This window comes from Staurois parvus, unplaced genomic scaffold (assembly GCF_062004578.1).
Source record: "Staurois parvus isolate SC_StPar_1 unplaced genomic scaffold, SC_StPar_1.0 ptg000004l, whole genome shotgun sequence".
In the NCBI taxonomy this organism is placed as follows: domain Eukaryota; kingdom Metazoa; phylum Chordata; class Amphibia; order Anura; family Ranidae; genus Staurois; species Staurois parvus.
This window is the reverse complement of record NW_028317800.1, coordinates 5,297,661-5,322,554: the sequence shown is the minus strand read 5'-3', so window position 1 is coordinate 5,322,554 and position 24,894 is coordinate 5,297,661. Positions and strand designations below refer to the sequence as shown.

The window sequence follows — 24,894 nt, the reverse complement described above, 5'->3', positions numbered from 1 at the left end:
AACAAAAAACAAAGAAAAACGTGTTTTTTTTTAAATTTTTTTTAGTTTCGGTTATAAAAGGTTGCAAATAAATAAATTCATCATAAATTTAGGCCAAGATGTATTCTGCTACATTTCTTTGGTGAAAATAACCCAAATCAGTATTTATTATTTAGTCTGTAGGAAAGTTATAGAGTTCACAAGCTATGGGATATATCTGAAAATTGATCAATCCTGAAGTACTGACAGCCGATCTAATTTCTTGAGGCCCAAAAATGTCAGAGCAGTCCAGATATCCCCCAAATGACCCCTTTTTGCAAAGCAGAAAGTCCGACGTATTTAATTTTTTTTTTACATACTGTCACCAGTGCAGTACAGCATCATCATATAACTGGTGTGGCGGTGATCAGTGACACTGACTGGTGACAGTACAAAAAATAATAATTTTTTTAAAATATTTTTTTTCTCTCTTTTTAATATTTTTTTTCATATTGCAGTATGACCAAAGTAGTATAATGTAACATTGTACTACTTTGAGGAAGTGATAAGTTTTTTTTTTTTTTTTACACAATTTGATTACTGATAGCATAGAATTTCTTTGCTATAAGTATTTAACTGAATGAAATTGATTCATTCAGGTTTTTTTTGTTGTGATTAGCTGTGAATGGTCACGGCTAATCACATGACACAGATGGGCTGTGATTGGCCCAGCCTGTGCATGTGATCGCTGTGACCATTCACAGCTAGACAGTTGTATACAATGGATGGCATGAAAGGAAGCCTTTCATTGTATACAACTATCATGTGACCGGCGGTGATTGGTCACAGCCGGTCACATGGTACTGGCAATGGGGCTGGTACGCAGATCTGTCATCGGTCGTGTACGAGGTACACGGCCGGTGACAGATCTCTCCGCAGTGCAGCCCTGCGGGCACGCACAAAGCGCGATCCGGGAAGGTCGTCATATGACGCCCTCCCGGAGGGACAAAGTGTTCGTCCAGCCGTCATATTACTATAGGCCGGGCGGGAAGTAGTTTAAAAAAAAATAATAATTAATGCACTTTAATTTGCAGGTAAAACGATTTGCATTTATTTATTTTTTTCAAGGGGCCTGCTGAGCATAGCACCCGCGATCAGATTGTACAGGCAGGCAGTTACCTAAGAGCAGGATGAATCAATGAACTACCAGAGCATTCACTAGTGTCCTCATAGTTCATTGAGAACTACAAGTGGTCGACTGCAATGGCTGATGGTACTTGCAGGCTTTCAGTGACAGGAAATTGTGAATGAATGACGCAGCTGTGTGGGCAGAGCCCCGCATGGCCGCGTTAGTTTCCAATAGTGACAGCAGGTGCAGGGAGAGGATCCCCCACCCGATGTCACTGGGGGGAGGGGGATCGGGGAGGAGAGGCTGTAGATGCTAAAAACGGGTGGAACATGTAACACATTCCAAAAGGTGAACCTATCCTTTAAAGTGGTTGTAAAGGCTCAAGGTTTTTACCTTCATGCATTTTACTGCTGTGTGCAGCAGCTCCCCCATCCTCTTACACCCCCCCCCATCCTTACCTGAGCCCCCTCAGGATCCAGTGATGTGCATGAGAGCCTCGGCTCTCCAGGGACTCTCCCTTCTCATTGACTGAGATAGCAGCGGTAGCTATAGGCAGTGAGCCAATGAGAGGGGGCAGAGCCAAGTTGCAACTGTGTGTGTGAATGAACACAGGGCAGTGGCTCAGCAGCAAGCCTGCTTGTGTGCCCCCATAGCAATCTGAAAGCACTTAGCAGGAGACAGGGGTCAGGAGCACTGTTGGGGAGCATCAGGGCTGCTCTGTGCAAAATCACTGCACAGATAACGTAAGTATGGCATTTTTTTTTTTTTATTTGCCTTTAATATCACTTTAAGGAACCATTTCTCTCACGTTAAATGGAATACATTTAAGTGACACTAAAGGTAACCCTTTTTTTTTCTTTTTAATTTTATTAAAATAATAAACATGTTATACTTACCTGCTCTGTGAAAAGGTTTGGCAGAGATTGGCCCCAAACCTCTCTTGTAGGGTTCCCCTGCTGGAGAGCTTGGCCCCTCCTCTTGTGTGCCTCCATTGCTCCCCAAGCTGTGTGTGTCTATGGAGACACGCTCTGTATACACACAGCGGGGCTCAGCCCCGCCCCCGCTTCCTCCTCACTGTGTTTCATTGACAGCAGCAGGAACCAATAGTTACTGCTGCTGCCGAGTCTTAGGCTACGTTCACACTAGCGTTGTGTGCAGGCGGCAGAGAGGCATTTGGGAAGCGTTTTTACCGCTTCCCAAACGCCTCTGCCAATTCTGCACATTACAGCACATGGTGCTGTTCTAACGGGAGCGATTGCGTCGCGTTGTGGCAAAACGGACGCCTCTGGTCGAGTCAGGAGGCGTTGAAGCCTCCTATTCTAGTCTATAGTGCCGCTCCGCAATCGCCCGGCCATTGCGGGGCGTTTGCGGAGCGGTAACACCATTCAAACTGCATTATAGGAGTTTGTGGGGCGTTTTTAACGCTCGGCAAACGCCTAGCAACCGCCACTAAACCGCACATGCGGCGTTTGCAGAGCGTTTGCCGAGCATAAAAAAACGCTCTGCAAACGCTGGACCAACGCTTGCCAAACGCTATAGGGGCGTTTGGCAAGCGTTGGTAAAACAGCCAAGTGTGAACGAGGCCTTAGTGCGGGTGTCGGCAACCCGCAGCTCTTTTTCACCTTTGCTGCGGCTCCGGAGCACACTGCCCACCAGGTGACAGGCAATAGGGTTGCCGTAGCTCAGTGGTCGGCAAGCCGCGGCTATTTACACATTTTAATGCGGCTCTTCTGTGTGCCGGGCGCCCGCTCCCCTCCCTCCTCTCGGGCGGCCGCCCCAAAAGTCAGGACTCTGCAGCTAGCCCAGCAATGGGCAAACTACGGCCCGGCGGACCTTTTAATCCGTCCCGCGGAGCGTGGCAAACATTGGCTGTCAGGATGTAGGCGGGGCAGCGTGACAAACTCCTCTCCTCTCACAGTCCGCCCTGAAGACCGGAACGGCGCGGGAACGCGGCGAGAGGAACGCGCGGAGTACAGGTAAGTGAATTCAGACAATACGGGGAATGAATTACTATAGGGGGGATGAATTACTATATGGGGGATGAATTACTATGGGGGATGAATTACTATATGGGGGATGAATTACTATGGGGGATGAATTACTATGTGGGATTAGGGCTAAAAAACCTCTAGAAACCCAGTCCTGGGTTTTTTTTTCAGCCAAAAAAATGTTGGATTACAGTCTATGTGTGCATGAACACATAGGATAACATGCTGGGGAGTTTATTGGCTGTAGAAAAGAAACGTCAAAAGCCAAAAACAGCTGTAAAAACATCCAGTGTGCATGAGGACTTATGATACATTAGCTGCTACAGCTTTAAAAAGTGAAATTATTGCAATCATCACCCGGCTTACTGCATCTGGCACAGCAGCTTTACCTTGCACAGTTCTACCTAACATTCACTAAAGCAAAGTATGAGAAAAACTGCCAGAGCTTAGAAAAACCAAATGTTTATCATTCAAAGTAAAGCAGGAATGAGCAAAAAGAAAGCCATTCAACAGACATGCATGCCAATCAAGCAGCTATATTTATTCAGCACCAGATATTAGCAAGCTCCCACTGAAATGTTCCACAACATATGCTTCTATTAAACCAAGGACACTCTTCTGAGCAAATATAAAACTGCAGAACTAAAAAACACCCAGCAGTACATTCAGTCTAAACACTTTTTTTTAAAGCAAAAGCACAAGTCTTTAAATTACAAGATGACTCGGTCGTTGACTTTGCTAACTATCCAGTGGAATTCACAAAATGTATTAAATAAAAACAGACACTCGGGAATAAACAGGAAGAGACTTGAGTAAAGCCAGATTTAATGGAAGCATCAGATACAAACGATCAATACAGAGACCACTAGTGACTGACAACACATGAAGTCTCCACTGTTTACAGCAACTGTGGACAGTAAAAAAAAAAACACCACACTACATCCCTACTGATTAACAATGACTCCTACAATTCAGGCACTTTTTGTGGATTTTACAAACATTGTTTTCTACCTTCAAACACAAAATACCAAACACTGAATTCTATGAATCTACATCTGAAAGCTGCATTAGCACATGCATGCACTGAAGAGCTGTGTTAGGGCTCGTTCACACTCGACTTTATTTCTAACTCTTGCCAAACGCCCCTATAGCATTTGACAGGCATTTGGGAAGTGTTTTAACGCTCCTCAAATGCCCCCTCCCAAACGCCCTACGCGCGGATTTGAGGCGGTTGATAGGCATTTGCCAAGCATTAAAACCGCACCACAAATGCCTATAATGAAGTTACATAGTATTAACGCTCCGCAACCGCCTGCCAGGCGTTTGCGGAGCGGCACCAGAAACTTGAATGGGAGGCTTCAACTCCTCCTGACTCCACATGAGGCGTCAGTTTTGCCGTGACGCTAACGCTTCAGTGTGAACAGCACAGTGTGCTGCCATGTGCAGAATTTTCATAGGCGTTTGAGAAGCGTTAAAAACACTTCACAAACGCCTGACACCTACTGACAAAGCTAGTGTGAACTGAGCCTTAGACCAATCCTAAAGTGGGTATTCCAGCAACTAGAAATCTGAATGAATAATGCTGACTGATATGGACAAGAAATAAGAGAATCATTTTTAAAAAGAGCTCTATCTTATGGGGGGGAAAAAAGTCCTTGAGCTCTAGACAGGTGACTTAGCTTAAGTTAAGAGGATTTTAACAGTCTGCTGCAAGCAGGAGGAAGCATTTTCCTAGTCTCCTCTCCCCAGTGATCAGACTATAACATGGCTACTTTGTAAAAAGTCATACGGTGAGAGGCTGCAGCAGGGGGCTTTGTCAGTCATTTGTGAACACCGCCAAGAGCTGCACAGGCAACAGCCTTCACGTGATTGCATTATTTCTGAGGCAACATCTCAAGAACTACAGAATATGACCACCCTTGACAATGCCTGAACAAATATGGCTCCATCTTTCTACAGAGAAAAGCAGATTAGGGTACTTTCAGGATGGATACTATAATCTGTGACAGGTCATCGAAATCTGTAACACTTCTACGTTACATACAGTGAAGGAAATAAGTTATTGATCCTCTGCTGATTTTGAATGTTTGTCCACTCACAAAGAAATGATCAGTCTAAACATCGAATGGTAGGTGTATTGTAACACTGAGAGACAGAATAGCAACAAAAAATTCAAAAGAAATGCATGTCTAACAAATTATGCACTGATTTGCATCTTCATGAGGGAAATAAGTATCTGATCCCCTATCATTCAGCAGGATTTCTGGCTACCAGGTGTCTTTCATACAGGTAACAAGCTGAGATTAGAAGCAGTCTCTTAAAGGGAGTGATGCTAATCTCATTTTGCTACCTGTATAAAAGACACCTGTCCACAGGAGCAATCAAACAATCAGATTCCAAACTCTCCACCATGGCAAAGACCAAAGAGCTGTCCAAGGATGTCAGGGACAGGATTGTAGACCTACACAAGGACTGTTTGAAAGTGCTGTGGTCAGATGAGACCAAAATCAAGGTCTTTGGCATCAACTTAACTCGCCATGTTTGGAGGAGGAATGCTGCCTATGACCCAAAGAACACCATCCCAACTGTCAAACATGGTGGTGGAAGCATTCTGCTTTGGGGGTGTTTTTCAGCTAAGGCAGTGTTTCTCAACTCCAGTCCTCATGGACCCCCAACAGGTCATGTTTTCATGATTTCCATTATTTTGCACAGGTGATTTGATCAGTTTCACTGCCTTAGTAATTACCACAGCTGTTTCATCTGAGGGAAATCCTGAAAACATGACCTGTTGGGGGTCCATGAGGACTGGAGTTGAGAAACACTGAGCTAAGGGGACAGGACAACTGCACCGCATCAAAGGGATGATGGACAGGGTAAAATACCGTCAACTCTTCGTTGAGAGCCTTTTTCCCTCAGCCAGGGCATTGAAAATGGGTCGTGGATGGGTGTTCCAGCATGACAATGACCTAAAACACACAACCAAGGCAACAAAGGAGTGGCTCAAGAAGAAGCACATTAAGGTCCTGGACTGGCCTAGCCAGTCTCCAGACCTTAATCCGATTGAAAATCTGAGGAGGGAGCTGAAAGTTCCAGTTGCCAAACGTCAGCCACCAAACCTTAATGACTTGGAGAGGATCTGCCAAGAGGAGTGGGCCAAAATCCCTCCAGAGAAGTGTGCAAACCTGGTGACCAACTACAGGAAATGTCTGACCTCTGTGATAGCCAACAAGGGATTTGCCACCAAGCACTAAATCATGTTTTGTGAAGGGGATCAAATATTTATCTCCCTCATGAACATGCACATCAGTGCATCATTTGTTAGACATGCATTTCGATTGAATTTTTTGTTGCTATTCTGTCTCTCAGTGTTACAATACACCGAACATTCAATTTTTAGACTGATCATTTCTTTGTGAGTGGGCAAACATTCAAAATCAGCAGGGGATCAAATACTTATTTCCTTCACAGTAGCTTGCATACACCCACTTGATAAAGAATTCTGATATTTGGTCCACTTTCTCAAACCACAAAAACCCCCTCTAGGTTAGAGTGTAATTTCGATAGCTGCTGTTCATTATTGGCCTACAGCTCACTCAAAATATGATCAAACACATACCACAGTGCTATGCAGTAATACGTACACCACCACCACCACATAAAAGTGCCTAACACTCCAACACCATTAGAAATGCTTAAAGTGTAACTAAACCCAAAAAGTAAAATCAGCCAGTATATGCAGGAAAGCATGCTTGTTAGGCCTCATGCACACCGGGAGTTTTTACAGCTGCTGTTTTGGACATCAGGTGTTTTTCTACAGCCAGTTTTTTCTACCCCAGCATGTTATCCTATGCATCCATGCAAACATAAGCTTTTATCAGTTTTTTGGCAGGGGCGTTTTCAAGCTGGAAAGAACCCAGAACTACTGTGTTTAAAGAGGAGTTTTTCAGCTGTAAAAATGCTCTAACGCTGAAAGACGCTAAAAACCAATACTAAAATGATAAAAACGTGCAACAAACCGCGTGTTTTTAAACACAGCATTCTACAGCCAATGATACTGGCATAGTAATGTCCAGTGTGCATGAGGCCTTATACTCACTGTGGATCTTAAGGGGTTAATCCTCTGCATTGTGTAAAAAGGCAGTTTAATCCTGACTTCTCTGATCCTCCCCTTCTTTTACTGTCCCCAATCCATTTTCCATATTACATGCTCAGTTTGGTGTGTATTTCTAGAGGTTTTTTTTTGGGGGGGGTGTGGCACAGGGGCACAGCACTATCCATACAGAGGATTAGGGGTCATACAGCCTCATAGGACACTCAGAGGAGAATGAAAACTCCTTCTACAAGATTAAGCAGTGCTCAGTCGGTCACTGATAGAAGTAACAAGACTGCTATACACTGCTGATGATAAAAGGTATTTAGCAGTTTACATTTACTCAAATAACTACATTTCCATGTCTGTGTACTGTGGAAGACTGGATATACTGAATGGATGTTCATGGGTTTAATAACACCAACAGTCCACAATGTGCAATTCACTCTCTTGCCTAAACAACAAAGTCGTGGGTGCAGAACTTCACCAATAACATGACCATATTGTTCTGCGTGACCTGTGACCCTTTAGGCCTGGTAGGAATTTTAAAGGGGAACCCACCCCATAAAAAGTGAGGAAAAAGAGTGGCGTCCCCCATAAATTCCTACCAATCCCTTGATCTGAACACCGGCCCAGCAGGGCAGGGCGGGCAGGAAGGAGGGGGGGCTTCGATCGAGCGCCCCCCCCCCCCCCCTTCCTCCAGCTTACCAGGCGGTGTCCCCATGCCAATTGGGACAAGGGCCTCTTCTCCACAACCCTGGCCCAGTGGCTGTGGGGGTCTGCGGGAAAAGGGCTCCTTAGCATCAGGGAACCCCTTTAAATAAGGGGCACTCTGATGCTGCCCCCTCCCATTCACTAAAGGGTTACATTTAGAAAAAAAATTAAAAGACCAGTCTTTTGAAAAATTCCTTTAAATGAACAAAAAACAAAAAAACAGTTTTTGACAAGTCTTTTAATTAAAAAAAAAAAAAAAGCCATAAAAATGGTTCCATTGCTGTAATCCATTGTCAATCATGGTATCCAGCGTTGTTACAACACCAACTAGCCAAAATGTAAAAAAAAAAAAAAAAAAGACGACGCCCACCGACCTTTCCGCACTTGTCGCAATATGACAGGTCTGACATTTGCCAGTCACATGTAAACAATCGGGCGGAGCTAGCGGTGGTGAAGTCGCCTCCCACTGACTTCAAGGCAAAGTCGCCTCCCACTGACTTCAAGGCAAAGTCGCCTCCCACTGACTTCAAGGCAAAGTCGCCTCCCACTGACTTCAAGGCACAGTCACCTCCCACTGACTTCAAGGCAAAGTCGCCTCCCACTGACTTCAAGGCAAAGTCGCCTCCCACTGACCTCAATGCAAAAACTCCTGTCTATAGTTTTTCTCTCGTTAATGTGGTATTAACTGGGTTTTCCCAGGGTTGGTAAGGTATAGAGAAAACCCTTTCCGGGCAATTAACTTAAGTATGATAATCTCTCCTGCCAGCTATTGTACTATGACAGTCTACACTCCTGGCTGCTATTTAGCTGAATATTTTCAGCCAGGCTCCCTCAAATTTCCAGATCAAAGGATGGCTGGCAGGAGGGTACCCAATAGCCAGCTGGATCTACTTGTCTATTATGATCTACTTGAATCTACCATAATCTTTATTGTAAAAAGTTGGGGGGGGGGGGGGGGGAGATCAAAGTCACAGAGGTAAACAATAGGAAATAATGTGCTTTTTACAATGAATATTCTGACACTCTTAGGAAGACCTATAATCATACTGACCAACTTTTTTTTTTTTTTTGTACACGTTTCACTGCATGCTAAAATTACAAATTAAAAAAATCTCTTTCAACCATACATCTTATGTGGGTCACACCAGTGCACTTACTTTTGCTCTCCAGTGACCCAGAATCAGCCAACAGCAAGCTAAAAGGCCGCTGTCAGTTGATGGTCGCTGTCCGTTGATGTCACAGACCCACTCCAGACTCTGGAGGGATCCCGAAAATAATGTCAGAATCCACCCAGATGGCAGTTAGCTCAGCATCTCAGTGCGCATCTCAGAGTCTGAGCCAGCTGCTCCCACCCACTCCTCTGCCAAGGCAGCGCAGAGAGCTGCTGACTGACAGTCACCGCTCTCCACTCAATGTAGACTGAGAACTGAGTGATCATGTGAACGCTCAGTTCTTAGGTTAGACACAGAGAGGGACAGCTTGGAGTGCCAGATTGAGGCTGCAGCAGGTAGAAATGTGTGTATTTTTTTTTCTAAACTTGCACATTCTGCTTTAATGCAGCTATCAAAGATCCTGTCCTTTTCTCTACTGGAACTCCAGCATAAGAAGCATAAAGACATTAAGCATTGATTGCTGGGTCTCTATTTTGATCTAGGACAGGGGTCTCCAAACTTTCTAACCACAGTGCCAGTTTACTCTCCTTCAAACTTTAGGGTGGCCAGACAGCAGCCAGTGGAAGTAGAAAATGACCTGCGTCAGAGGGCATAAAAAAGGTCTCAGACTTGACTGTCAGTGAAAGTACGAAAGTATATTGCACCTGTGGTCAGTAGGAAAAAGAATAGTACCCATCACTGGTATCAGTCAAAGGAACAGTACCCCATCACTGGTGTCACTGGATGGAACAGTGCCCCATCCATGCTGTCAGTGGGTGGAACAGTGCCCCTTTGTTGGAGTCAGTGAAAGGAATACATAGTTGGTGTCAGTGGAAGAAATGGTGCCTTGTTGTTCGTGTCAGTTGGAGGAATAGTGCCCTGGGCCAGATCTGGCCTGTGAGCCGCAATTTGGGGATCACTGGAAGACTGACATCCAGAGACCCCTCAGGTACAGCCAAACACTAGATGGCATTTTATGCCAGTGCAATGCTCTAGAGTAAAGCTGGCCATAGATTATTATTATTATAATACAGGATTTATATAGCGCCAACAGTTTGCTCAGCGCTCTACAATATAACGGGAGACAATACAGTTCAATACAAGAGGGTTAGGAGGGCCCTGCTCCTTGGAGCTTACAATCTAGGAGCTATAGATGGATCGAAATTAGGATGGTTCAGCAGACTCCTACTGAATTTTAACCACTTTCCTGCCGCCCTACAGCAAAACTACTGCTACATGGCCGCAGGGCTGCGCAAAATCACATATACGTGATTTTGCATTTCCGGGTAGGGGGCGTGCTCGCCATACCAACACCGATACTGGTGGCCTCGGCTATCAATCACCGGGTCCCAGCCGGTGATTCCCCACCCGGCGATCGCTGAGTATCACTGACAGGGAAGAGACCTGTATGTAAATAAAACTGATCTCTCAGCGGTCAGCTACTGCATAGCAGAGCAATACAATGCAATGTTCTTACACAGTAAAACAGCACACAGAACATAGTTAACCCTTTGATCGCCACAGATGTGAACCCCTTCCTGCCCAGTGCCATTAGTACAGTGTCAGTGCTATTAGCACGGATCACTGTATTAGTGTCACTGGGGATGTCTATGACAGTTAGTCAGTTTCCCCCCAAAGTCAGAATGCTCACCGCAGTCCTGCAATACGCCGCTGATCACCGCCATTACTAGCATATACAAAAAAAAATACCAGAATATATATATATATATATATATATATATATATATATATATATATTGCAAACAATAAAAACGCTAGGCGATAAAATACCACTGAAAGAGAGCTCCATTTGTGGGGGGAAAAGGACATAAATTTCATTTGAGTGCAGTGTTGAATGACCGCGCAATTGTCAGTAAAAGTAACACGGTGCCATATCTCAAAAACAGCCTGGTCAGGAAGGAGGGTAAATCCTCTGGAGGGCAAGTGGTTATTACATGTGTAGACATTCCTGTTCAACAGAAGTCGATCATTAAATTGACTTCAATTGAAAGGGAATGTTGAAAAACTTTGATCAATCAGCAGCTGAAGCTTGAGAGTCCTGGTGTAAGTATAAAATGTCTCCAAGAGGGTACGGGAAGGGAAGGAGCAGGTTATTCCCATCATCTATGGCCAGCTTTAGGTTTTCTCTCTGAGCACTGATCCTGAACAGGACTTCTAGGACTACTAGTTTTCTGCATTTTAACAAGTGCATGCTGGGTAAAAACTGATAAGTGTGGGTTCATTTCTAACAATAAATCCGCTTTATATAAGCTTTCCGTACTCTCCCTTTCCACTGCTGTATAAACAGAAGTATAAGCTGTCATCTTATTAACATGCCAGCTAGTGCTGGAAAAAAAAAACACGTGATGTAATGTCAGTAATCAAGCTAAGTGCATTTTATCTCATCCCAAACCAAAAATACTGGACACTGCCACCCCACATGTAGCAAATTCTGCAGGTCAGAGCATTGTTTTCTAGGAAGTGAAGAATGAGACAGGCGGATTTAGAGTCATTAAGTCACTTCCTGTAGAAAGACCAAAGTGTCGTTAACCTACAAGACACATAGCCTGGAAAAGAGAATTCAGTTGACATCACTCACTTCCAGGAGATACAGTGCTCAATTCCTGCTTAAATCCAAAATCATCTGATTGTTGGTGTAATACAATCAAATGTAGGTTTATCACTGGTAACATTTTATGGGGCCTTAGTACAATATGGTACTGCAGCCAACACATGAACCACTTGCTCTAAAGATGTTCTGTGCCTCACCTGCGAACACAGCAATTCCCTCTACAACTTGGGGCTCATGTACACTGCAGCTGATAAACTGACGTTCAGGAGATGTTCAGCATTTTTTTTTTTTTAACAGCCCCTGAACTCTCCCTAATATTTTTCTATGTGTGCATGTACACCATGTCATTTACAGGCAGTTGAGTTTACAGTCTTTTTTTGAACGCACCAAACTTGCGTTCAGGAGTAGATTTTACCGGCATTTCAAATGCCAAACGCTTGTAAACGTGGTTAACCGCGTTTATAAGCATTTGCGTTTAGAAGCATTTTTTAACTGTTCCATGTCCAGATGCTGTCCAGAGCCTTTTTTCATCATCAGAAATGCATGCAAAGTGTTTTCCATGTATTCAAATGGACCTGGTACTTCAGCGCAGTCAGTTCCAGGTTTCACGTGAAGGACAAAATGGTAGAATGTGCCGCATTATGCTCATGACAGGATCCATAGTGAATACAACCATAAAAGACAGGTCATCTCAACACATACTGCTCTCTCTGCTACTGCTCTCTTTATTCCTCTCAAAATGTCTGAAATTGTTAATTTTTTTACTGTTTTTAAGTGCATTCTGGGCATTTTGGAAGGTCTCCTGAGGTTATCTTTAAAAAACGCTTCTTCTAAATGCAAACGCGGTATGCAAACGCGGCTAAACAGAAGTTTTTTAACCTGCGTTTTCCATCAGTCAGTTTCCATCGTTCAGAAGTCTTTTCCAAACGTCCCATGTACATGGAGCCTTAAAAATGAAGGAGTCTGTTCTAGCTAGTAAAGTAAAGTAGCCCCCCCCCCCCCCCCCACACTTTGCAGTCTATGTATAAAATGTTCCCTTTGTGGATATCTTAAGCATTTGCACGAGCATCACGAATATCTGCTGTAATGATTGTAATATGATCATCTCTTAGGGCCATCAGTTCCAAAGTTCCAGTTCCGGTGACAAAAAGGAGGTATATTTTTTAACAATTGAATTTGGTTATGGTGACATGCTGCCTACTCATAAAAGATGTTTTGGGGGGTTTTTTTGGTTTTTTGGGTTTTTTTCCCAGCAACAGGCCCACTTTTCCAGATACAGATTGTTCACGATTCTCAAACATGGATAAATAAGAAATGTTAATACACCCAACAGGAAACTCCGTAAAAGCAGGAACATTAACTGCTTAGCTTAGTAGTACTGTACAGTATTGTCAATATGTTCCCTGCTACAATTTTACAACGTATCCAAAAGTATAAACTACAGGAAGTATGTATACAGATTTGCTTTTAAGCACATATAATACATCCCGTCTTCAGCTGGCCTTCCTGTAAATCTATTTTTAGGGCTATTGGCTTTCTGCATCCAATAGGAAATCATTTTGAAAATGTAACACATGCTGCAATAGGTAATAGCATTTCAGAAACAATGCAACGGTTTGAAAATGCAGCCAAGCTTTCTGCAGACCACAAAGAATATTTACAGATTATTTTACTGCAGGCAATAGTTATGTATGACAGTGGTAAACCATGCATGAGACACCCCCAACAGTATGACCTATGGTTATTCAGCATGGCAGCAAATAAACACAATGCAGTCAATGCCTCAATGCAGGAGGAGTTTGTACAACAAGTCCACAGCATAAAACAAAACATCTGCTCATCCAAGCCATTAAACACAATGCAGTCAATGCCTCAATGCAGGAGGAGTTTGTACAAGTCCACAGCATAAAACAAAACATCTGCTCATCCAAGCCACTAAAGTGGAAGAAATGCCTAAAACCAACCAACGATGGATTGAATTTTGATCAGTTCAGGAGGGATCGCCTTAGATTTGATCGAACTCCGGGCAGGCTGGATGTACTGAACTCAATCCATCGATCGACTTCAACACAACCAGCCTGTCAGATTTTTTTCATGGGATCCCTGCAGGCAGCTATAGCTGCCAGCAGTCATCATTGTGTTCTGCCAGCAGGGAAGCCTCCCCATGGGCAGAACACAATAGCACTGACTGTGTTGATGAGGGAAGCACGCAATTTTCCTTCCTTCCATCCGTGGTAGAAGGAAAGAAACTGCATAATCTATGGGATGCTTAACTATATCTATTTTTAAAAATGCCCCCCGCCCCCCTTATCCAGCCTAACCTGTATAAAAAAAAGATCTGCATACTTATTTGTTTATATTCTTCTTTGGTCCAGTTACACAATCCTGCAACTCCACCTCCCATTTTAGAAAGCAACTGCTGCAGGGGAGAGGAGGGAGCGCCAACAATGGCTGGGCTATGGGAGCCCATAGGCGACATCATGAATCAGGAATTCAGAGCAGTTATCCCGCGATCCCTTACACAGAGCTGCAAGATCACAAGACTGGACCAGAGTTAATAAAAATAGCGAACATCTTTTTTTATGCAGGATTTGCAGGATAGGTAAGAGGAGGGAACAGATTGAATACATATAATTAGACTTTTCTTTCACTTTAACCACTTCATTCTGCAACCCGTACATCACCAAATTCAAGTGGTTATACCAAGATGATGCCTGCAGCTACAGGAACCATTCTGGTATTTTTTTTTTCTACTGGCAATGGACTTATGTAAAAAGAGATTCTAACGGCTCATTAGCTGCTGGATCACTTTTACAAAAGTGCACACATAAACACGCTGTGGTTTAAGATGCATGGTTGTTGCGGGTGTGATAATACGTACAATTTACATGTGTTCTTGAATCCACAATATCACCTTAAACACTGTGTCTTTTCCCATCGTGGTTGTGTATTGCTAGACCTTAGTCTACTGCTTTCCTGCAGCTGTTTGTTTGGCCCCATATTGGAACTATATGCCAGGTATCTGGCAATCTGCACAGCTGGATAGACCCTTGCCAGAGAGGGTTCATTTTGATGCAGTTGGCTATGATGACATCACTCCCATGCATGCCCATGGGAGTCATGTCTGACAGTGCTTTGAATTGACGGCTTTAAAAGCTCTATAGGCACTTAATGCTTCCTTTTTCTGTATATATTCAGGATATGACTGCTACAAACGTTCCTTCTTATTCTGCCAAATATAGCACTTGACTAGTCTCATTAGGGATGAAAATTATGGGATATCAACCACAGACGTTTCAAACGTACACATCCTTAAACAGACGAGTTTGAAGCTGAAGAAGGCCACCCATCATTTAAAACCGAATGAGAGACATCTTGACACTTGCAATACAAGCAACAAGAAAACCTGGAAAACCAATAATGTATTCTGTACAACACAAAGTTCACAAGCAAGGCTCAAATGTACTTAGCTTGGGAAGCCCCTTTAATTGGATATTTTATAACAAATGACAACAAAAGCAACTCAGGAAAACAGACCGTTAACAGTATAAACAAAGTACTGAACATTATGTTGTGTAGAGGTTAGACAGCCTATGTAATGCATAGTTCAAGAAAATGCATCAATGTTTATTTCCCTTGTTGCTTACTTATCCCTCTCCTCCAGCTAAACAGCCAACTAAACATTACAGGCAGACATATTGACTGTAATCGCTGGTGAAGATGTACAAACTGAAGTAGCTGTATGTAATCACTCAGTAGAACAAAACGGTTTCACACATAAAACACATCTAAGTCTCAAAGGGGCCTGAGCAGAGGTGTATCCTTAGTGATGTATAGAACATTGAAACTATGGATACCAAACACTTGGGGCTTCTCCAAGCTTGGCACACACTGTGTATCACACCGCTAGGAAGAGATCGGAGAGGACTCCATGTGCAAAAAAACCGATGTATGCCAAGCACAAAACGATGCTAGGGTGCTACAATACATGAATATTGAAAACCTGGGAGACTTACCAACAGATCCTAATTGCTTGTAGAATCTATATTCCAAATGTAGCTGCGGTGCCCTGGATTTCATAGGTTCCTAATACAGAATAGAAAAGATTTACAAGTGAGAAATAATACAATGTAACATACATATGCATCAAGAACAGTAAAGGTGCATTACGAAGAAAACAACCTAATAAGACATCAAACCTTTATGACACCCTCTAATATAGCAAAACAGGGTTCTATTTATTAATATCAGTATAGTTTTAACAGATACAGAAGAAAGCATGCCATTTATGGACACACTGTTACAGCTGCCAAAAACCATAACCCCAAAAAGAAAAACAAAGTTTGTTGGTCTGGCGCTAGGATTATAATTCTTTGGGGAATATGTACAGTGCAAGCAAATACAAAAAATACTGTAGTTTGAAACTGAACTCCAGGCCATATTAAGATACCAATGAACACAGTATTCCTTAAAAAAAAATGTGTATATATATATATAAGTATCATAAACAGCATAAGTCTAAGGCCTCTTGCACACGGTATTGATGTTTGAACATTAGCATTTCTGGACATAACTTTAGGCATTTGCTTTGAACGTATTTGCATTCTCACGCACAATACATTCCTAGGGAAAAACTGTTACTATTTATGCGCATACGCACATATTTTCTATTTTTTTTTTCTACTCAAGAATATGCAGCGCTTGTCCACATGCTTGTGTGTACAGGCACATTGTAAATGATGGGCTGCATTTTAGGTCACTAAAAAAAAAAAAAAAAAAAAAAAAAAAAGAAGATGCAGTGTGCAGGAGGCCTATAGCTGCCCATAGATGGATCAAAATTCATCCGGCTCAATAGGGACTACTCAAAATTTCATCCATCTATGGCCGTTCCACTGGACTGCAATCAAATGACTGACTTCTGTCAGGCAGAACTCTTGAAGAATTTTCTTGTCTGCAGCCACTCAGTGTATTCTGGCAGTGGACAGAATATAATGGCACAGTGGGATGAATCCCTCCATCCAACTCACATGTTCAAATAAGGGAATCTTTTTTTTTTTCTCCAATTAGCTCTCTGGCTAAATGCAAAAAAAATACAGCAACAAACGCCACACAAGACATGTACAGTGGGGATCGAAAGTTTGGGCACCCCAGCTAAAAATTTGTATTAATGTGCATAAAGAAGCCAAGGAAAGATGGAAAAATCTCCAAAAGGCATCAAATTACAGATTAGACATTCTTATAATATGTCAACAAAAGTTAGATTTTATTTCCATCATTTACACTTTCAAAATAACAGAAAACAAAAAAATGGCGTCTGCAAAAGTTTGGGCACCCTGCAGAGTTAATATCTTGTACTGCCCCCTTTGGCAAGTATCACAGCTTGTAAACGCTTTTTGTAGCCAGCCAAGAGTCTTTCAATTCTTGTTTGAGGTATCTTTGCCCATTCTTCCTTACAAAAGTCTTCCAGTTCTTTGAGATTTCTGGGCTGTCTGTCACGCACTGCTCTTTTAAGGTCTATCCATAGATTTTCAATTATGTTGAGGTCAGGAGATTGTCAAGGCCATGGCAAAACCTTCAGTTTACGCCTCTTGATGTAATCCCCCGTGGATTTCGAGGTGTGTTTAGGATCATTATCCATTTGTAGAAGCCATCCTCTCTTTAACTTCAGCTTTTTCACAGATGGCATCAAGTTACCATCCAAAATTTGCTGAAATTTTATTGAATCCATTTTTCCTTCTACTCGTGAGATGTTCCCTGTGCCACTGGCTGCAACACAACCCCAAAGCATGATTGATCCAACCCCATGCTTAACAGTTGGACAGAGGTTCTTTTCATTAAATTCTGTGCCCCTTCTTCTCCAAACGTACCTTTGCTCATTCCAGCCAAAAAGTTCAACTTTAACCTCATCGGTCCACAGAACTTGTTTCCAAAATGCATCAGGCTTGTCTATATGTTCATTTGCAAAGTTCAAACAATGATTTTTGTGGTGAGGACGTAGAAGAGGATTTCTTCTGATGACTCTTCCATGAAGACCATATTTGTACAAGTATCTCTTTATAGTGGAATAGTGTACCACAACTCCAGTGTCTGCCAGATCTTTCTGGAGGGATCGTGCAGTCAAACGTGGGTTTTGAATTGTTTTTCTCACAATCCTGCGAGCTGTTCTGTCTGATATTTTTCTTGGTCTTCCAGATCTTGCTTTAACTTCCACTGTTCCTGATGACTGCCATTTCTTAATTACATTCCGAACAGAGGATATTGACATCTGAAACTGCTTTGCTATCTTCTTATAGCCTTCTCCAGCTTTGTGAGCGTCAACTATTTTCAGTTTCAGTTTTCTAGACAACTGCTTAGAAGAACCCATGGTGCTGATTGTTGGGGCAAGGTCAGATGAGTCTGGGCATTTAAAACCTTTGAGATTGACATCACCTGGTCTTCCCAGACGATGATTGAGAACAATCCATGACACTGGCAGGTCTCAGCTTGGCAAAGGGGGCAGTGCATGCTATAAATTCTGCAGGGTGCCCAAACTTTTGCAGACGCCATTTTTTGTTTGCTGTTATTTTGAAAGTGTAAATGATGGAAATAAAATCTAACTTTTGTTGACATATTATAAGAATGTCTAATCTGTAATTTGATGCCTTTTGGAGATTTTTCCATCTTTCCTTGGCTTCTTTATGCACATTAATACAAATTTTTAGCTGGGGTGCCCAAACTTTTGATCCCCACTGTATGTCCAGCCTAAGACTAACAGAAGGAGGGCAGAACTCTGAGCCAATGAGGTTCTATTGCAAGAACATGTGCGAACAAGTAACTTGTTGAGAGCAGAGGGATGACTTCAAAAGAACCCTTCTGCTCTTCATTGTCTAAGCAAACAAGAATTGGAGTTGTAGGACCTGCCTGTGCTTTCTGGCTGGAGTGACAGGATCATAAAACCGACTCCACTGAATTACAAAACCTTTGGTAGGTAGAACAGTTCCCTTGTATACATATCAACTGTGCATTTGGATGCTATCCTGCAGTTTAGCTTCAATGTCAGCTGGAGGTGTGTAATTAAACACTTAACTTGTAATAACCATAAAAACGGAACTTACCAGTTTAATTGCCACATATTCGTTTGTGTACAGATTTTTCCCTTAAAAAGAACAAAAAGAAGAATGTTATGGCTTGCCAAGGCAGGGTTTATAGCAACACATTGAGAAACAAATGAGCAATGTGCCAGAATACAAAGTCCACATAAACTGGTAATGGGGCCACAACACAAAGCCTATTACTTAAAATACTGGTGACGCAACACAGAAAGTAACATTTAGTTTTCTCTTTATTTTATTAGTGAAACATTTTAAAAGTAGGTAAATTACTTGGTGTCACAACACATGTAAAAACCATTTGCTGTAAACAGAAATAATATTTCATCCATAGGGAATCAATCATTTGTTAATGCGACTGGAGCCACCAGGTACTATGCGCAGGCTGGCCTTGTACATCTATGGGGATGCAGCAGCTGTAAAGACACAGCCCTAATTTGACAAGCATACAGGTGAGCAGCCACAAATGCAGGCTGTGTGCATTCCAATTTGCTCACCTGCTAAAGTAGGTCGAGCAACTGACTGTGCATCCCTATAGACTTAAATGGCTACCTGCATGCAGCACCTGGCAACTTCTGCCACATAAGCAAATGGCTGATTCATAGTGTACGGCCTTAGCACATATGTAAATGAGGCCCAAGGGATATGTCATTATTATAATACAAGATTTATATAGCAAAAATACAAAATAACGGCAGACATTACAGATACAATACAATTTGGTACAAAAGGGAATCAGAGGGCCCTGCTCGTCATGCATGTATAGATAATGTTATAGAAATGAGGTGTCCATATAAATTTTATGTGACAAATCCCCCTAGGTTTCAGCCACACATTCACATCTCTCCTGGTCAACTGTTTTTTTTTTCTTCTTAAAAAGGCCAGAGACCTAGAACAGCAGAGCACTGTTGTTCTTCATCCAAAATCATTTTCTGTCCTCAATGAGCCTACCATTACTGAGCAACACAAAAAGAGGGACGTGACAGAAAAGTAGAGCATGCTGACCTTTCCTGACATGTATTTATTTCAGGTGCACGGAGGACAGAGGATGCCTTTTTTGCATAGAAAACAGTACTCTATACTGTCCTCTTTCTGTAAAAGTCGTGATGGGGAGACGAAGCTTTGGCAGTCCATACGAACAAGCCCTAAAGCACGCTACGGACTCAGGAGAGCATTACTATGCCTATACCAGTGTCAGTGTCATGCCTGTAAGTGGACTATGAAAATAACCACACACAGGCTGATACCCAGCTGTAATACGTGGTAATCATCCAGCTGATTTAGAGAGCGTGATTATAGGGCAAGGCTGGTATTTCTAGGTCATGCACTGATATCACACCAACCTCCTACACAAGGAAACAGAGGCTATAGAAGAACAGTTATATCTCTATAGACCTTGAAGATAAAAAGATCTGTACATAAAAAAAAATTTAAAAAAATGTAATGTAAAAAAGTGCTTCTGTTTACATGAGTTCTGATGCATAAATGCCTGCAAACTGTTCACATCCATAAAATTCTTCTAGCTCAGTTTTTAATCCCAGCATGTACTGATGTTTAAATGTGTACACATGTAAAGTATGCAAAAATACTGACCCCAGGTGCTATATTTTCTACTTTGTCTTTAAACGGTACAAGCTGATTGAGCACGAGGCAGCTGTGAGTATGGGTATAGAATATACAGTACTACTACATTCAGATCTATAAAAAAAAAAAAAAAAAAAAAAAACGAAAAGAAAAATAAAAACTACTGCATGCGGTTAAGAACCGAATGCAGAATGTTAACACCTGTGTGCATTAACTCTGGGGGAAAAAAAATACAAACTTAAAATTAATTTACAAACAGCAACCAAATATATTTATGAAAAAAACAAACAGGAATTTTTAGGCAATGTCTGTTTCTTTTCACCTTTTCGTAACCAGAGTTCATTGATGTCTAGATGCACAAGCCAAATTTAGCAGCATCAACAAGCTGTCGGTTAACTAATCAATAACTCTTGACTCTTTTTGAATATGTAAATAATTATTATATAAGGCTTTTAGTACATTATTTTGTTAAAAAAAAATATATCCTTTTCCCTGGTCATCATTTTCATATATATGTATGTGACACACAATCGCCCTGATGAGGATACATGCCAAGAATTGAAATGAGTCAGGTTTATACATATATTGCTCAGGTTTATGTTTTACATTGTGACTGTGATATCTAACCAAGGACCTGAATGTTTTTATATGCACAGTGTTTTTAAATGAAAAATTATACATTTTGTATTTTTATTTCTGCCTGACAACATACTTTGCCTGTTTTTGTTACTCCTTTATTATTCAATATCCTTTTCCCTAATATCTTTTCTTTATTACGATTGTATGGTTAGAGGCAATTTTTTTTGTTAATGCTCAGGAGTGTTAATCACCAGTGATTTTATCATTTTATTAGTCTCTTAAAAAAAAATTATACACACACACACACAGCTGTTTTTATTATAGGATGACAAATGTAAAAAAAGAACCCAATAAATTTTTTTTTACCATTTAAATTTTAAATAATGCAACTGCATCTGACAATAAGCTAATTAATAGATGACACCAGGGATAATACTGGGGACCACTAAAACATCTAAAACAAAAATGTAATATAATGCACCTTCCCAGTACTGAAGAGGCAGCCCCAGATGACGTGCCTACATTCCTCATTTTCTGGCTCTCTCACTTTTGTTCACTTGGTAATCTTGTGCGTAAACACACTGCATGTCCCTGGGTTGTTACGCTCACTTCTCCACTTTATCTATGAAGAGAGTCATGACTGCCATCCAGGCTAGGCTTCAAAATTGTCTGCCTTTGTTCTTCTCTATTACATGGGGGACAATGGTTTTAATATTACACATAAGATCCCGAATTGCTTTTGCTTTTCAGTTCATCTCACAGAAAGAGACTAGGACTAGCAAGTATTTTCTGTACTTGCTTTAAAAAAATAAAATTAAAATAGTTGCTAGTTTAAAAAATGCAGACACCGCATAGAAATAATGGTAAGCAGCAATATGATACAATATTGTTCTTGTGTTTAGTTATATTTTATTACACAGCCTGCAGACAGAATGCGGTTAATGAATTAGCCCCATCTCCCAGCTTCAGAGAATGTTTATACACCAATCAGGCAGAACAGTATGGCCACTGACTGGTTAAGTGACTAACAGACTATCTCCTTACAATGGCATCCAAGAGTTGGAGGGATATATTAGGCAGTAAGTAAACATGCTGTTACTGAAGTCAATGTGTTGAAAGCAAAAAAAACAAAAAACAAAAGGGCATCACAGTTTGTTGTGTATGGGGTCACAGTATCCATGCTGACCTGTGTCGACAGCCATAAGAGTCTACAATGGGTATGTGAACATCACAACTGGACCAAAGAGCAATGGAAGAAGGTGGCCTGGTTTGGTGAACCTAGAATCAGAAAAATTGTGCACTATCTTAACTTGCATGGGTGGTGTGCCGCACAAAAAGCTTTTAATGTTGAAAAAAAAGAGCAAGACTACAGTTTGCCATTGAACATACAGGCAAAGACAAGGCCTTTGGGAAAAATGTGATGTGGACTGATGAATCAAAGATAAAGCTGTTTGGCCATAGTAACAGACATGTTTGTTCAAACCAAATAGAAAATTTCAGAAGAACCTCATACCAAATGTGAAGCATGGTTGTGGAAATGTTATGGTTTGAAGTTGCATTACTGCAATAGGTGTCTGGCCAGCTTGTGGTCACAGAGTCAGCTATGCATTCTGCATATCCAAGCATGCTTGACATGAATGAGAGGTCATCTGTCTTAAAGTTTTAGCACATTTGCGATAGCCGTTAGAAGGTTGAGAAACCATTTGCCACTGGCAGGGGTGCTTACAATGATCAGCTTTTATTTATGCAAAACCTTTAAAAATAACAAAAAACTGTTGTTGTGACTGCTTATAAAATATTGTCTGGAGCTTGGCTTTAATTTGTTTAGTCACATCTAAATTTGCTGATTCATTCACCACTCCCCACCCCCAGACAAAGGTGCCCCTGTGCTCCTTCATGCAAAGTGGAGGCACTCTAATACAGGAGGTGTGTTTACTTGCCAGATTAGCAGGTGAAAACAGATGAAAAAACAAACAAACTGGTGAGCTGCAATATATTCCGTTTTTGGTTTTGGGTTTAAATAGAACTTGAAGCAATGGAGGATTATGAACTGGCCTAGTCAAAGTCCTGACTTGAACCCAGTTTAATTGTAAAGTAGGGGTTAACAAAGGGTAGCTCATGCAAAGAAGCTCAAAGAAATTCTGCATAGAGAAATTGTCAAAAATTCACCTAATCAATGTCCAATTGGTGGACAGGGCAAAACCAGCAACTTGAGGCCAAGGATGTACTTACTGTTTCCACAGTACAGCATTACAACTATTGATATTTTCCTTAATTTATTCAAAATGCAATTTTCCTTGTGTTTTATTTACGTATATCACCTTATCTGTAGACGCTATTTGAATGAAGATCTAATGTTTGCCTTTTCTGATATCTTAAAAAAGTCAACAATTTTATGAAGTGTACTTTTCACATGATTAGCTAAGAGTAAACCTACAGGTGACCATCCACAGACTGTACAGGGTATACTAGCATTGCCCCATTTCCCCCAGCACTTAAAGTTGCCTACAGACACTGAATGGAGGGTTAGCGTTGTCTGTACTATATGGCCACTGGAACATCTGACCTATAAACAAACCAGGAGGCATCAAGTGAACTTACCTTGTAGTGCCTATAAGGAAGAGAGCAAGGAAAATAGCTATCAGCCTTGGAAACAAACTCCAGGCTTGTTCATTACCCCAAGTCTGCTCAGCCAGCAGGCAATTACAAAGGCCTATAGACACATGAACATTTCTAAATCCAAAATAAACAGCCAGATCTAATGAATGTTCTTTGATGCCTGTACTTTGCTTTTGAGAGATCACAGAATCACTCTCATCCATCCTTGATGCAGCTTCACCTGGCCATACACAAGTTGTTAGAAAAAAAAATTGGTTTTGGAAAGTTCATTAGATTGTCAAATAGTTAATGGGGTTAAATCTACGATCAACAAATTTCATTCGTTATAAAATTAGATGCTGAAAGCAAAAAAAAAAAAAAAATTTGAAGTACTTTTGAACGGCATTAGTCAACTCTCTGCTGGCATTATCAAACATACTGATGAGATTTTATGTACAATCTTATGTCCCTATCGCAAAATTCAAAATGCATATACAGCAGGTCCAAATGTGGAAACAGAATGTGCAAATGTGGAAACTGATTTGCACAAGGGCCAGTAATATCTCTAGCAACACCTCTAGTAAGATATTTAGCAGTCTCATAATGGCGTCTATATCATCTTCTGAAGCATTTTCATTGTCACCCTCACTCATGGCTTACACCTGTTGCTGCCTAAAGTGCGGGGAACTACTTATCCATCTCTGCGATGGAAGCTACAGGCTACCGATCCCCTGCCAACCCCTGTGCTGACGTCAGTCCTCTTCTATCTCCTTAGAGGACACCACCACTAGCCATTCGCTATTGAGTGTCAGTGCCATGGACACCCAAAGAGGGACCCCAAGTAGGAAGTAAACAAAAGAGAAGGCCTGTTGCTATAGTGTCATGTGACTGTGGCTTAAGGTGTGTAAAAAGATAAAAAAAAAAATTTAATACAGAGATTAGGCAAATCTGAAGTTTATGAATAAGCGCTATGGAGCATGAAACGCGTTAACTTTTCTCCTGATTGTTCTTTTATCTGCGTGCTAAATGTTTTGACAATTGTCTATGAGTATTTCCATATATATCTACCAGCAGAGTGTGCAGCCATTTCCTTTGGTTTCTACTTTTTTTTTGCGTGGGGGGGGGGTAAACACCTCTGCATTTGCAGTGTTGGCTGAATCATGTCACACAGACCTGGAGCTGTGTTTTTTCTCTATGGGCGATTAGGCAAATATCTTTAGTCCTGAGGGGGGGCTTTAAAGTACACCTGTGCTTTAATACAGGTTGACTTTACTATGCACCTGTGCCCAGACTGTGAATGATAAAGTACTTGCATATCGTTACAGTAGAACTGTTATAACCCCTGTCATTTTTTGCCATCTATGTCCCACAGGGAAGATTTCCTTTTCTCCTCCTGTCTTATAGTCAATACAAGGAGAGGAAATCCATCCAAAGTGAATGAAT

The 24,894-nt window shown here is 41.5% G+C and overlaps 1 protein-coding gene across 7 annotated transcripts in view; it reads right to left on the bottom strand.

Annotated features, from left to right (window-relative positions):
* CSNK1G3 (casein kinase 1 gamma 3) overlaps positions 1-24,894 on the bottom strand; it is a 212,900-nt gene that overhangs the window by 91,198 nt on the left and 96,808 nt on the right. For all 7 annotated transcript variants that reach the window (XR_016312431.1, XM_089675348.1, XM_089675405.1 and 4 more), the window contains exons 3-4: positions 18,697-18,737; positions 15,619-15,688 (exon numbers count right to left, since the gene is read on the bottom strand). Coding sequence is in view for 6 of the 7 variants with exons in the window: in XM_089675348.1 (XP_089531474.1) it covers positions 15,619-15,688; positions 18,697-18,737 (111 nt within the window). In the remaining variant the exon portion in view is untranslated. The remainder of the gene's footprint in view (positions 1-15,618; positions 15,689-18,696; positions 18,738-24,894) is intronic.